General features: G+C 44.7%; 1 protein-coding gene across 1 annotated transcript in view; it reads right to left on the bottom strand.

Annotated features, from left to right (window-relative positions):
- adcy9b (adenylate cyclase 9b) overlaps nucleotides 1-14,670 on the bottom strand; it is a 54,102-nt gene extending 39,432 nt beyond the window's left edge. The window contains exon 1 of the mRNA XM_076981847.1: nucleotides 11,159-14,670. Within this exon, the coding sequence (XP_076837962.1) occupies nucleotides 11,159-12,974 (1,816 nt within the window). The 5' untranslated portion in view covers nucleotides 12,975-14,670. The remainder of the gene's footprint in view (nucleotides 1-11,158) is intronic.
- Nucleotides 14,671-16,230: the final 1,560 nt, after the last annotated feature.

Genomic DNA, 16,230 nt, shown 5'->3' on the forward strand with positions numbered 1-16,230 from the left:
GTCCATCACTGTACACTACACATTAATACAGGTCAGCCTTGCCTCACGCACAAGTCTCGTTTGTCTCAATATATCTCGCTATTGTAAAGTGTAAACAATGTTGCTTAATTTACATTTATAAGCCAGCACCCTCACTCTTAAGCCCCTTAGACATATACATTTCACTGTTCTATAGAACTGGATCGTGTTTTTAAATTCAGCACTGAATTTGATAATAAAACGATTTTTTTTTGTATTTTCATTTTTCAGCAGTCAACTAAATTGGCATCCCCAGTGCGTCATTCTGCACTAGCCTGAAGTTGATCAACTTGCTTCCTGATGACTGGGCAATTCTTAAATAGTATGTTTTTCCCTCGCAGGCTCTGCACCGTGAATTTGTCTCACTCTGTGATTTTTATATGCGAGTCGTTTCCCCTTCTGCGTTTGCAGGTTAACCACTTTAGAAGACGGTTCAGATCCGTCTGCTGCCACTGCTGTGTTGGAGACATGCAGCTGATTTGCATAGACACAATATCCATCTCACTTACAGCTTCCAACTCCTCCTCCTCCTCCTCCTCCTCCTCTTCCTCCTCCTCTCCAACCTCCACAACCCACAAGTGCAAATGAATTGTGTTTAGCTGCCCTGCTCCTCCCCTGGGGCAAATCACTGTAGACCAGTAAGTAGCAAGAGCACCTGAGCTCCTCGATTACTGCCTCTTACCCTTACTGTCTCCACATGAACCTGGGGCAGAGGGTGGGGGCAATAGGAAGAAGGGAACAATGTGTAGACTATGCACACATACATGCACACGTGCACACATACATGCACACGTGCACACATACATGCACACGTGCACACATACATGCACACGCGCACACAAATGCACATTTTTGCAAACACACACATATATTCAGTGTCTGTAGTACAAAAAATGTAAAAGGTCCTCAAAATACATTAACAAAATATTTCATACAGAGGTGCTTCATCCGTTGTGCAAGAGCCAAAAGCAGTGGTCATTGTACCCGACAGCTGTAAATGTTATGATAACTGTGATACTGTAAATGTTATGATAACTGTGATACTGTAAATGTCCAGACTTGCAATCATGATTGAACTGATCAAAAGCTTTTGAAAGTACTCAGCAAAACAATCTTAAGAACTTTAGGAATTTCATCAAAATTTGACAAAATTAAGATTTTGGCAGAATGTTTATTTCTATAAAGTGGTTCCTATTGGTGCCAATTCACTGTATGTGTGCATATAAGAATCCATTTTAGCAAGACCATACGACATAGCATGCCACCCACAAAGGCTCTTAACCTTAGCTTCTGAAGGGTAGCTTCCTCTGACTCATACCCGTTACATACTACACATTGATTAATCAAATGCATGAATAATCCCTGAAATTTCTCCAGAAGACCTGATTTTCAGAATGTAATGCTGAAAATGTAACTTTACTGATTACTACGCAGATTACTGGGCGAATGCTTTAATTCCTAAATACAAAATGAATAATAAACTTTCAGAATCATGGTTTTACTCAAAAAGCCTTAAAATAAAGTCCATTTTCCCCATTAAATACGTTGTGTTTTTGTAAGGGGTACGTACATTGCAGCGTGTATGTTTTGAAGTGGAATATCAATGAAGTTTTAGCTGGTGTTACAAGTGTCCAGTTTGTCCTCAGTGAGCACCACTAATATGAATATATGCTAATATCAGTAACTTGGTGGTCTATCTCAACTCCAACACGTATGTCTCAAATCATCTTGTAATGTTATATGATATTAGCAATTATCATCAATCACAGGAATAGACAATTTAGGCAAGACATACTTTGCTTTAGCATGCCTGTCTCTGCATATCTGGCCTTACCACTGTTATACCACTGAAGGGACACTGAGGTCACCTTTACTTAACTAGCAAACAGTACATCTGAAAATGAAGTTGTTCTATGCTGCTGTACCTATTAGGCCCTCGTATCTCATGAAGACGTCTTGTTAATATGTAACAGAAAGGGTAGGAAAGGTGGCTAAGCTGGAGTTCTTTTCTAGTGGAGGATTTAAGGGAGTAATATAATGAAAGAGAGGAGGGCCAGGACCACAGCAGACCTCATTCATCAGCCCACCTTAACACAGATATGTCAGCTCCCACTGCTGCCTCAACGCCAGGAACTCGTGGAGAAAATTAGATGCAATAAATTATACAAACACCGGAGCAGGCAGACTGGAAGTTTGCTAGAAAGCATTAGAGACGTGAGAGAGGGATGGGAAGAGTAAGCCAGCTGATGGGGTTACCCCCCCCGTGCCCCTTGTTTCTCTGGCCCCACTGCCAACGTGGCACTGAGCCCAACGATGTTCAGCCCAGCATCAAGCGTGCGACTGTGAGCACTGACTCATCTGACCGCTGATGTTTTCTCAAGCTTTCCAAAACGCTCCGTTTCACCCTCATTTATTATTCACACCGCCATTTGTCCCACACTGTGTGTTAATGATCTCCGGACGGCAGCACGGCGGGCACGGCGGGCACAGGGAGAGTGGGTGGGGCACGCAGCAGGTGGGCAGCATTTGGAGACGCCACAATGCACAGCACGGGTCTGACTGGGAAGAGTGAGAGGCTGAGTGAAACCGAGACCACAAAACCTAAACACCCAATAGCTGTTCCAGCACCATAAGCTCGTGGCAGAAATGGTGAAGGGGGTCAGATGTCACACACACATACACACACACACACACACACACACACACACACACACAGGTCAGACAAAACAAAACCGCTGACCGGTGAAGTGAATAACATTGATTAACCCATTGCAGTGGCACTTGTCAAGAGCCAGGATATATTATGCAACAAGTGAGCAGTGAGTTCTAGAAGGCATCTAGATGGTTCTAGAAAAAAACGTATAAGCATAAACATCTGAGCGATTTTGACATAAATGATAAATTGTAATGGAGCCGTGCAGCTGCAGACCAGTCAGAGCGCCCGTGCTAACCCCCCTGTCCACCACTGAAAGCTTCTACAAGGGCATGTGAGCATGAGAACTCCATGATGGTCAATAGAAGAAGTCACCTGATCTAATGCATCACATTTTATGCTACATCATGTACATATCTGGGTGGCATTTGTGCTGCTTACCCAGGGAAGACATGGTACCAGGAAGCAAGAATGATGTTGTCAGGTCGATCTTGTCCTCTGGGGGCAACATGGTGGGATGGTTTTTGCATCTAACTTGCCCTGACGTGGGAAATGGCAGCTGTGTGTTTGACTAAGAAGGGCATTAGAACACTCTGCCAGCTGTGTCAACACAAAGGCCTTGTGAAAGGTCTGAAAAGAATGCCTAGTTCCTAACAGGAAGTGATGCAAACTCTACAGGAAGTAGGGACAAAAAGAAAATCGCAGAAGCAGAGAACACTAGCACTGAGCTAGAAATACAGAAATAAAGTCTTATTAGCCAGACTAAAGTATCAGTCCTTGGACTCTCAGTACGTGCTGTAATCTTTACAAGCATTTTGCATAAGAAAAACTGCTTTTTAGCACAAATGACTAACAAAAACATTATAAATACTTTTCAGTATGCCTCATAGCTATTTATACTGTGAGAAATACTTTATAAACTTCATACACTGGTTATGTATTGGATCGGAGTGTTTGTGGCTTGTAAATGTGGTAAATCCTTTCACACATTTTCCTACAGACATCCTAAAAATATGAAGCAAAACCAAAAATAGTAAACAACAGTTTAGCAATGACAGGGCATAGCATACAATGAAGCACTTCTGTATAACACGTATGCACTATGAATGTAGGCTGTTCAAAATATACAATGTCCTATCCTTTGTAGTTTATCATGCAACAAAATCAGGTAAATGCTTTGGCATCCGGAAGCCTTTACAACAGGTTTAGTTCACAAGCACATCAGTACAATTTGTACGGTATCTCTCAGCAGTGTCTACCATTCTTTTCTATTGTCAGTTCATCGGCAAAGTGCTGAAAGCGAAAAACCACAGCCACAATATTGCATTGCCTAAGAGTGTTCAGGGGGTGTGTAGCCATGCCTTCTGAAACCCATGGGCTGAAGGACAACGAAAAGACTACACTGCCCATAAATTACCCAGAGGACGACGTCTGGGCTTTCCAGTAGGCAAAGTCTATTTACAGCTCAAACGGCCCCCTTAGGATTTCCTCTCATCATGATAGTGAAACGCCCTTCCCAGAGCAACACAACACGCACAACACTGTCCTGCCCCGAGCAGTCACCATCAAGCTAATAACGCAGCGCAAACTATAAAAAGGGCATAATGTATCGCACTCAGGAGTTGCTGGCATTTATTCGTTATTACAAACACTAGCTTTTTTTGGGTGGGGGGTGGGGCGTTGACGACTGAGTGCTCATTTAAAGGCTCATGAAGGCAAAATTCAGGCAGTGACCCCATTAAACGAGCAGAGCAGCTGGTCCACGTGTCCTCCGGGACACGCTACCTCCAGTCTCGAATCGTATCCATGAATGTGACATTTAACCTTGCCGTGAAAGGAAACAGGGTGTGGCATTTGGTGCAAAGGCTGAACTGTAGTCTTCCAAGAGCGGGTAAAGTTTGAAGCATGGGTAAATGGAATGAATTCACTAAATGACATGTATTCACTACATTATATGTTGTTGGAGAGGTTACATAGTGTGGTCTAACCAGACTTAAAAACATTTAACATTTAAAGTTTTACCTGGTGCATTATCAGTGTACCTTGCATTAAAGGCAATTTAGTACATGCAATAAGATATAAACTAGATGCAAATTTCCATTCAAATAACCATAGTTAATAGAAAATGTGTCGCAAAAGAATACCAAAAAAAGAAAAAGAAATAACAACAGTTATCAACAACAGATCTATTAATTCTCTATAATGAGAAGTTGAATTTTGAATTTCTCTATAATTTGGGCCAAGCTGAAAGGACACCACAACCTTATCTCCAAACCCCATAGCAGGTCTCCGCATGAACCCCAGTCTGAGACGAGAAACAGACCTCAAGCCAAATAAGGAAGTCATGGACAGACAGGCAGGATTTTCAAGGAAATCCAGAACATGCTACATCTCAAGTGGTTCTTAGTAAACAAATGCATGCAGTTTCCATAGTTATGCTTAAATAGAGAAAACAATATTCCTTTCGCTAACCAACCAGAGATTAATACTTATGAGAACTCTATCATGTTGAAGGGGTGGTATTTGTGTAAAATAGCAATAAAGTTACAATTACACAAAATTCTCTTTTTAATTCAACCTTTATATGTGCTGGCCAGTTTACTTTGGGAAGCTCCGCCCATTCTCTTCTACTCTAAAGTCTCCTCCCCACACTCTACCTCCTCTATTTTAATTCTGCATTGTATGAGTAGATAGGTGTTATAATTTACTCCAAACCAAATCCATTAGTTAACACAGTTACATCACTGGGCTCTTGAATACATTCTTGGATTCCTTATCAGCGGCTTTGCTGCTTATTATTTTCTTGATGACTGTTTTAATATTTGTTACAGTTCTATACAGGTAGCTAGCATTAGCATAGTCTGTCCGCTAAACCAGCGGGTTGAGTTATTCCTTATATTATTTTATTATATAAGGAGAGCAGAGAAGAGACAGAAACTATCCAGCACTAAAGGTTGGATTGTTTCTTTTGCCAGAATTAAAGACATCAAATCACAACACAGTCTGTTTGACAACTGTGGTAGCACAACAGACATCCACCAGTTACATTTGTAATCAAGGACTGATGAGTCACTTGGACAATTCTGGAAACTTATAGTGAAACTACACATTCTAAAACAAATTGCCATTTAAATCAAAATGATCTAGCTAGCCCATGTTTTAAAGAGAACAGGCCACCTGTCCAAGTATTTAACCATAGAGGATTCATTCTGACTACAGTTCACACAGCCAGTGACTCCACAAGACAAACACTGTACGTATTAAGTCTTCCGCTTATTAAGCAATAGTCTGAGATTTCTTAAAATCAAGTTTAAATCTTTCCAATATTTTCCATCATTATTCATCACAGCAAAGGTACACATAATTTAAATAATACAGATTAAGTTTCTAGCACCAGGTTCGCTGTACTAATACACCAGGTAGCAATGTCTTGTGCTGATTCAAGATTCTATATGCAGTATATTAGGACATAAGTGCTGAGCTGCAGGGGTGAGACACCTGCCCCTGGTGCTGCAGAAACACAGCCATGACACAGCTGTTTCCTTTAGTCTCTTCCAGACAGGGACAAACAATTATGCTGCTAAAAACAAAGTGCCTCCTGAGAATACTACATGCAACTGCACAATACATTACAGAGCTAATATAGAGCGTATACAGAGCTAATATAGAGCGTATACAGAGCTAATATAGAGCGTATACAGAGCTTTGCAAGGGGTTAAGCTGGCCTGTACATTTGGCACAGAGTTTGCTGTGTGAGTTCTGGCTGTGGTGCAGTTGTCTCTGTGCCCCAGTGGTGCTGCACTGTGTGCTGTTATTAAGCTGCCAGAACAGGTCGTGAACCTCTCAGGCACGTACGTTTGTTTTTCGCCACACCACAGACCTTAGCTCATCCCCGTCCTGCTGTGTGACACTCCGTGATGTCCCCTGAGGGGATTTCAACAGCTTGTAAAAATCCTCTGATGAAAATGAAGAAACAATGGAATCTAACAATTAAGTGAATACACACACACACGTGCACACATACACACTCACGAACTCAGAAACACCCTACATGATGATCTCCAAGCTGAAACGCTTCCTTGAATGCGCTCTACGCAGGAACAAGAATCTGAACCCTTAGGACCCACCAGCTTGATCAGAGTTCCACGGAGAGCATACATGAGCAGGACCACAGCACTCCACTGGGGGCGTGGCCCACCCCACCCTCTCCTCACTCCACTGGGGGCGTGGCCCACCCCACCCTCTCCTCACTCCACTGGGGGCGTGGCCCACCCCACCCTCTCCTCACTCCACTGGGGGCGTGGCCCACCCCACCCTCTCCTCACTCCACTGGGGGCGTGGCCCACCCCACCCTCTCCTCACTCCACTGGGGGCGTGGCCCACCCCACCCTCTCCTCACTCCACTGGGGGCGTGGCCCACCCCACTCTCTCCTCACTCCACTGGGGGTGTGGCCCACCCCACCCTCTCCTCACTCCACTGGGGGCGTGGCCCGGCCCACCCCACCCCACCCTCTCCTCACTCCACTGGGGGCGTGGCCCACCCCACCCTCTCCTCACTCCACTAGGGGCGTGGCCCACCCCACCCTCTCACACAGCACTGTGCTGCCCACGCCTGCCAGCGCAGCAGCTTTTGTCTCCTTGTGAAGGTCACAGCTACCTGTATTATTAGCCCTTGCACCCGTTCCCAGCATCACTACTGTGGTCACGAGGACGGTCGGACTTGTGAGATCAATGTGGCGGGCCCCAAGTGATTAATCACAGGACCGCATTTTACCTCATATTGATTTCAAAGTCTAAAATGGGTAATGTGATTTTTTTTTTTCCCCCCACACAAAAATTGATGGTCAAGTACTTAATGCCAACACATTAAAACTATCTAGACAGCCTGTGTGGAATAATGACTACAAGTGTCCGGAGGTGGAGAAAGCAAAGGAATGCACACACGTTAATTACAACGTTCACCCATTACCTCTGGACAGGCTACTATGGAAAATCAATGCTACTCTTTCAAGAAAAATTAAGAAAATAAAGACAATGTGTTAGGATCATCAACGGATAATAAAAAACGTAAAAAAAAAACAATGATGCATGCTGGAATTGACAAGGCCCAGTGAGATAAAATGGTGTCCATTTTAAGGTCAAGATTTACAGATCAACTTTAACAAAAGGTTTTCTACGAACATGTTTGAGCATCAAATGTGGTTCTAGATGCTACTCAGCTCAACAACAGAAGCAGGTAGTGGTAAGTGATAAGAATCTGAATCTAACTTTAGATCGCTAAAAGGATTTTGTTTATATACGAGAAAGGATACGCTTTGCTGGGAAATAAACAAATTGTGTTGGGTGGGGGGGGGGGGGGGGGGGGTGGCACTATCTGCTGGAGGAAAGATAGTCTCAGGTGCTTTTCCCATGCTAGGGTGCCACCAGCATGTGGGAGCACGGTTAGCATTTCCTGCCCCAGTAGGCCATCGAACAGCTCCAGTTAGGGCAGCATGACATTAGTCAGGGCTGTGAGGGCTCAGCAGGACCTTAGGGAGAAAGGGAGGGAAAAGAGGGCACTTTCCACGGAAGAGGACAAAAATAGCTTCACTTCCCACAGGACACATGGCCTGCAACTCTACCTTAGATCGTACATCGGTAAAGGATTCTAACAGACTCACACCCTTCCTTAAAGCATCATACCCAGAGTACCTTTGGTACCCTTGGTAGCTCAGAGATGTTTAAAAGCATGGGCCTACACCCGGGAGTTCTGTTTGGGCCCCTAGGGAGAGTGCTGGGATGCAAAATCCCTGGTTCTCAGGAAGAGCCACCGGATCGACTGGTTTTTGTTTCATTCCTGTATACCACTGCCTGGTTTTAATATTGAATTCACCTGGCATGTAAATAGTCATAACAGGGGGTGTGAATTATTATTGTTTTTGCCTTTGCCATTCATTGAGAACTTATACAGAATGCAAGATGTGTAGTTGGTCAAGATGTGTAGTTGGTCAAGATGTGTAGTTGGTCAAGATGTGTAGTTGGTCAAGATGTGTAGTTGGACATCCTGGGGCCACAAGCTGCCAGGTTTCCACAAATGCTTAACTGCTTCTGTTTGTGATTTATGCAGCTACAGTAATCTGCCTGGAGATTTTTTAAGCAACAGAAAACGACCTTTGGATAGAGGGCTCTCCCTCAGGGGCAGTCAAGATCCATAGTGAGGAGATAAATCCTTGGTAGTGGACTACATCATTGGGGGTGGCAAGCTCGGGTGTGAGAATTACACACTTAGATGGTGAGGAGAAAAAGAGGAAGCAGACGATAAAAAACGAGAAAAGAAAAAAAATGATCCATGACAGTTAATCATTTAGATGGCACCATGGCTTCTGTAAGCATTCAGAGCCAAGCGGGCTGAGAGGAAATTCTGCAGACGTGAAGTGGGATAAAAGCGAAGGTTAGGTCTTGTTATGCAATGTTACTGCTGCCCTCACAGTTACATGACTCATGAGGGGGGGGGTGGGGGTGAGGTTTGGGGGGGGGGGGGGGGGGGTGGCACTCTAAGAGTGAAGCTGCCCACGCAGACATCACACAGTTGGAATTAAGAAATCTTACAGCTGAGAGAGAGAGAGAGAGAGAGTAGATACCAAAGATGAAGAAACACAAACATTCTGACAGCCATGGTGGAACTGGCATCCTGGGAACACTTTAAGGAGCCATTTCACCCTCTTAAATGAGGCCATAAATGCAGTGATGGAGACATGGCACTGAGGAAAATGAAACTAAAGCCCTTAAGAGACTTTTTTTTTTACTTTGGATGGACCACGCTGATAAATTCTGGCAAAACGGAACGGCACTCCAACAGACGGGTTCTTGGCTGGTGCTTCCAGCCGCCCCATTGCACCTGTCGTGGCATCTGTCAGCCACGCCATGATGGCGCTGTGACAGTACAGAGATTTGCTTTTTGCACAGGGAAGACGGTCCAGAAAAACAAGCACTGTGTGTCCCCTCACAGACATGATCATACATGCACAGGTTCTGGTAAACAAGAGCAATAAAGATCAAATAGTTTCACTTTGAGCAGAAATCAATAGGAAGATTTTCAGGAAATATACAGCATATAATTATACTCATATACTCAAAGGACAAAATGAGATTTACACTGAGATATTAGATTTCTCTTTAAAATTCCTGATCATTTATCTAATGACAAATAGACTAAAATCAAAATGTTAAACTGATACAAATGTGGTCACCAAGTTTTCCTAATCTAATGGATGAACAATTCATATAGGAAATATAAGGATAATAAATTAGGTCTAAAAACATAGCCATTCAGAATGGAATACATATTATTCTTAATGCGTACTTCATGCATACTGTTAAAATGTTAATTTCGAATCAAATACAGGCTTATCTGATAACTAAAAATACCACTTTTCCTTTTATAGGATTTAATACTATGTAAATGCATAAAGTGGTTTAACAGCCAAATTCAATCTTATCATTAGTGAAAAAAGAAAAAAAATTTGCAGCCTACATTTTTACAGAGAAGATTGAGTCAGCACATTTATCTCCACCAAAGATTATTAACCTCAAAAAAGAATTGTGCATGTCTGCCGTGATCTGCTAACTACCAATTACTCCAATTTCATTTTAGCTTGCAAGCCAAAAATGGACCATGGAATACAAAGGACCATTTAAATTGGAATGAAACAATCAGGGTCAATCAAGAAGACAGTAAAACAGGGCGATATCTGGGACTGCACTGCAATAGTTACTGGGTAAGTGAGACGAGACTGGGCAGAGAGATGGAAACCAGTAGGCCACTACACTCTGGACTTTGTCATATAACCACAGCACAAAGGGAACCTTTTGAACAGTCCTCCTCCTTCACCTAACAAGATGCTTCACTCATGTGTGAGTTTCTGTATGGGCTCCGTTCCCCCTCCTGTTCAGCAGTGTAATTGCTATTATGCTCTGCAACCCCATGGAGTAGAGAGTGAAGCGAAGCTTATTTCTGGAACAGGTGAAGTTAACAGGACGATACAGACACCTCGTGAAGCGTGCGTTTGTTAAATGGTGTACCTAAAGTGAAGAAAACATTGAGGCTGAGGAAGGACTTTCAGGTGTAGATCGTTATGAACTGCTACGCTGCATTCTTCCAAATGTAATTTCTAGCCTAAGATAGGTCTGGAATAGCAGGTGTCCACCCCATGACTGGCAGTATGGTCCACCAGGAAGTGTTCATTAGGCTAGATTTAAGTGCCATTAGGATGTAATTATGGCATTTAGGCACAGCCTCACACACAGACCCACAATGCATCTGACCTGATCCTTGAAGCTAATAAACCAGTTCTTGTAACATATGTAGGTACAGTACTTTTACTTGCTGAGCATAAATATGCAGTAGAGTGCAGCATAATAAACTGAAAGCAACATTGAAGTGAAATGTGAAGGCCAACGTAGTTGAATGAGAAAATCTATATCTTCACAAACACGCCGACATCCTACCTTTCAGCTGGTCTGCCACTACACTCTGGCCAATCCTCTCAGTGATTCTTCCATCCTCTCGCACATAACGGTCATCCAGGAAGTTTGCAGTGGCCTCAGATAGGTGGACCTTCCCGGCCACACCCAGCTGCTCCATCAGATTGGCCAGGTTAACGTCATTGGACCAGACGTCAAACTTGAAGCGCTTCATTCCCAGGATGCCGCAAAGCACGGTACCCGTGTGGATGCCGACACGCATGTTGACCATCTCGTTCTTGTTCTGACAGAACTGCTCGATGGCGTGGATCATGCCCAGGCCCATCTCCACGCAGCAGTAGGCGTGGTCCGGACGGGGTTCGGGGCAACCGGCCACACAGTAGTAACAGTCCCCCAGCGTGCTTATCTTCTCACAGCACGTCAGCTCACACAGGCGGTCAAAGCGGCCAAACAGGTCGTTCAGGAGGCCCACGAGGGCATGAGCGGACTTATTCGCGCTCATTTTGGTGAAGCCCACTATATCTGCGAACAGGATGCTGACCGGCTCCATGCGTTTCATGTTGAAGGGTCGGAAGATGATTTGACCACGTGGGATGGACGTCTTCTTGCGCTTGGTACTCTTGGGGCTGGACGCGGAGATCAGCGCAGCGCCGGTAGAGTAGCGCTTGACCGAGTTCTCGTTGTCCTCGTCGCCCTGCCTCATGAGCTCGTTGGCCACCCTCCGCGGCATCACAGAGTGGATCATTCGCTCCTTGAGGGCCTTCTCCACCTCCAGGTCCTTCCCGTGCATGATGGCCTGACCCACCTTCAGGAAGGTGCTACGCGAGCGTACTTCTGACATGACGAAGAGGTGGATGCCAATGATGTGCGCGCAGAGGTGTAGCAAGGCTTTGGCAGGGGCCAGCCAGGGAAGGGTTTCCCAGTCACTCGTCACGCTCTCCTCACGGGGATGATTCCAGTTACCCATCCGGATTAAGTGCATCCAGCCAAGTGTCTCGAAGAGCACAGAGTACAGCAGGCCCAGCAGCACCGAGGCATAGAGGCGAACATGCAGGACACTGTACAGCAGCATGAGCACCTCCACACCAAGGGAGAAGGTGCCAACTGGAGACAGGCACGTGGGGGCAGGATGCAGAGTGAAGTTCCTGCTCTCCGGGTCACTTAGGTCACCCATGTCCTCTCCCACCTCAGTTAACGTGCGCGCTTCACGAGAGTCCACAAAGCCGGAATTCTGGGTTTGGAGGGCCAGCGTGAGGGTAAAGGTCACAGCAATGAGCAGGAGGGAGGCCTGGTCGTAGCAGCGCGCGTAGTGTCGCGTGAAAGTGAAGAGGAAGAGCAAGACGCAGAAGAGGAGGAAGCCGGCGGTGGGCACCAGGAAGGCGAGGGCATCGCACTGGTCAGGGCAGGCGCTGAAGTACGCCCCCCACAGGAGACTGGACACGGCCAGGTAGAGGAGCACGCCACGGAAGCGCCTCTGGGTCTGGGGGAAGCAGCGCTCACGACACGCCTCCTCCAGGATGTTGGAGTCAAACTTCGGGTTCCAGAACTTCCCAGCCGACCTCTCGAACAGCTGGGGCATCTTCCTCGGGGTCCGCAGGCTTCGCACAGCCGACCTGCGGACCCCGTACTCCCCTGAACTGCAGCTGGAGGAAATGCTGTACTTGCAGTGTTTGGAGCCGCCAATGAGACTGCACATGGTGCTGGAGCCCAGAGCGCCCGATCCGTGCTGCTGTTTGAGCTGCTTAACGCTGCTGATTCGCACGGACACACCACCGTCCCCACTGGAGTCACAGCTCACCTCACTGTTGTGCAGGAGGTGTTGGTGCTGTGGAGACGCCATGGTGATGATTGTAGTTGCTTAGGGTTACTCAGTTACTTAGTATTCCAGGTGAACAGACAAAAATATGAAGGAAAATTACTTAAATGTGTATCAAGTGAAAATGACACTAATCCCCACGTTTTGATTGTGAGTAATTCACTTACACAGCCAGTCCCAGCATTTTCAGAAATACGTGATGTCACTTGATGACGTCAATAAAAGCGTACCAGTACTTTTTTCCTCTGTTTTGACGCACTTGGGTCAATGAAGGTTATGCGAAACGGGTCCAACTTAAGTTCTTGTTATCTGAATCTCGACTTTTATCTCTTTGGAATACAAATTTCGTTGCATATATGAATCAGCATTTTATAATCCCAACCTGAATGTGGCGTAAAGGAACTTCGGTCATGTTTTGGCTCACTAATGACGGTCACAAATCCAAAACAATTACCTCCTCTGCCCTAATCTTATAGATTCGTAAAGCATTTCCTCTATATACGAAAAAATATCTTAAATAAAAGTTCTACCTTTGTTTCGTTTTCGACGCGCGGAGATTTTAGGACTGGGCTCCATCCGTTCATTTAAACCTGAAGGGCTGTCCCCCGTATTATTTTAGGCAGCTTGAAGCAAGAAAGTAACAAATGAAAGAACGATACTACACCAAATGCGTCTTTCATTGTTAAAAGCAAATGTTCTGTTTCCTAATATGCTTCCCGCCGTTTATCCAACGAAAAATAGTGCGTTGCTTTCGCGGCGGCACGAACACTTCAGACTCTGTGGAGGTTTAGAGCAGATATGAAGGAGAGACACGGTACTGTGTTCGTGAAGAAACCCGCTATGCTGACCCGTACTGAAAGGGCCTGAAGTATTTCCCTTGAACAAAGCCGTCCTTTCCTGAGTTCCTTTATATCTCGAGATCTTTAAGTAGCCACATATCAAGTATGCGCATTAATTTAAAAAACAGTAAGAACAACAAATGTTATTTATAATCTGACGTTCCTCAGAGATTGTCCGCCCAAGCAAGAAAGCAGTGAAACTTTCCACTTTCCAAGCACTTTGCTGCCCCACAATTCTCTTACTTTTCAGACAATATTATCGATACTATCTTATCGGTATCCCGTACACCTGTCTCACCGTCTCAGTCACCCTGGCGGGTCCAACTTGGTCAGGACACTTTTTGCATTAAGTTTTCCCACGTCACTTTTCTCCACGTTACAGCAGACAGTGAAGGTGTGGAGGACACAGAATAAAGGTTCTCCACAGCTCCACTCCCGGTCCTGTTAAAAAAAGTCTCGTTGGTGTTGCTCCTTCTTGGGCTGCGTCTGCAGTGTGTAGAGGTGGGTTCTTTTTTCCGTTACTAATTGTTGGCCAGGTCCATCGATTTTCACACTGGATCACTGGATTTGCGCTCCTGTGTCCTGGTAATTAAAAAAATCTCCTCATATAAGATATAATTCTGTATATTATGGCGAACAAATCCTGCAGGCAGTCGTAGAGCGATATTGCCAGGATGATTTAACAACGTTGCTGCTTCACACACATCTCTCCTGCTGCGGGGCTCCAGAAATTCGACGAGCTGCCCGTGTAGATGTGAAGCGGCGACGGTATAATAGAGTAGAGGTGGGGTACACTTGTGCGCGCACGTTCTTGACAGAAAAACGGGCAGGTGACGAGCACGCATTCATAAGACGGCTGGTTCCTTCTGCTTTCCCCTCTTAGACCGCAGTGAGCGCGCCCGAGCGCGCCCCCTCCCATTATATGGAGAATTTACAATTCCAACATTACGCTCGTTACCGTCATGCAGTCAATGGGGTGGAGGTCCCAGATTTATAGTGATGAACGTCTACGGGATTTTAGCAGGAGGGAAGAATAGACTGTAAATCTAACATCTATATTACAGTAAAGCTTGAACGAATACAGCCACATTAGAATCTGAATCTGTATTTACTGGCAAGCACATGCAAAAAAAATGATCACTGGTTATACATTAGTTTGCAACACACAGCAGGCTGAGCACACTGTCGGGAATCCCCTTATTTATGATGTATATGTTCAGCGTTCAGATATGTTTCCATTTCACGCTGCAGTTTAATAGAAAATTGAAATTCCATGAAAGCACATTTTATACCAGTGCAATGCTCCTGTACCAAATACTCATTCTGTTGAATAATGGATATTAAATTTGGAGCCAGATTTTATTTGTTGTATGAAGGCATGGGTCATAATGTGAAGGCAACAAAACAGAAGATGAATATCCATATTAGTAATGGCTTTGTTTGCATGTGATGACTTGAGAGGGTCACAGTATCTTAAATTATACCTAATTTAATATGGAAAAGTGAGGACATATATATTGTCCATATACAGTACATTGGTATATGTCAATGTGACCTCCAATTCTGATTGCAACAAAAACATTATATTCACATTTGTTAGATGCATTTTACAAGTGGTGAAATTCTGGTGTACTGTAGTGCTACAGAGTTCCTCTGATGTAGAGGTCAAAGTGGCCAGAGTGTCTCAGCATAGCTTGTGAGATCAAAGGCGTGCAGCCACCGAGAACCTGGTCCAGTAACGCAGGGTCCAGGCACTGTGTCAGGTCACTCTCAGCACACTGACTCCTCCCACTGGGCTGTTCACATTCTGCTGTGTTAACAAAGTTGACACCAGCCAAATGGCACTTGGCGGGCACATACTGACTCATGCAAACCATTGAAGGATATGAATCTTGACAAAGAGACATGAGAGATTTATGCTAGGTATACTTACGCACCAATGCCAGACATCACCAATACGGTGAAAGGCTCAGACGTGAATGCTTTGTGCAATTATTTGAGGCAACGTTCTTAAACACCTTCTGGTCGCCTCATATCCGCACTGAACATGGACATGTCTGTAAGTGTTGGAGCATTGGATCATGGATGCTGGTGCAATACAGCTAGTAGATGTCCTCTTTGGACACCATGATAAACAATCATGCTATGCTCAGACTTGTGTCAATGTTAGATAGATAGACAGACAGACAGACAGACAGACAGATCTATCTCCTACTTTTCCACATACTTCTAACTCTTATTTATGGTGTCAGTTCTCTGAGTTCTATTTAGCCAAGCATCTTTTTCCTAAGCTTTGCTGAGTTTGATCTTTTAAGAAGTGACAGAAAAGCACAAATCTAATTTGTGTGCTACCTTGCATCTTTTAAACTGTTGCTTAAAATATTATGTTTTTCCCTGAGTTCAGTGTGAATCATGAAGTGAATTTACATTATACATTTTGT

Source organism: Brachyhypopomus gauderio, chromosome 2 (genome assembly GCF_052324685.1).
Source record: "Brachyhypopomus gauderio isolate BG-103 chromosome 2, BGAUD_0.2, whole genome shotgun sequence".
Taxonomy (NCBI): Eukaryota; Metazoa; Chordata; class Actinopteri; order Gymnotiformes; family Hypopomidae; genus Brachyhypopomus; species Brachyhypopomus gauderio.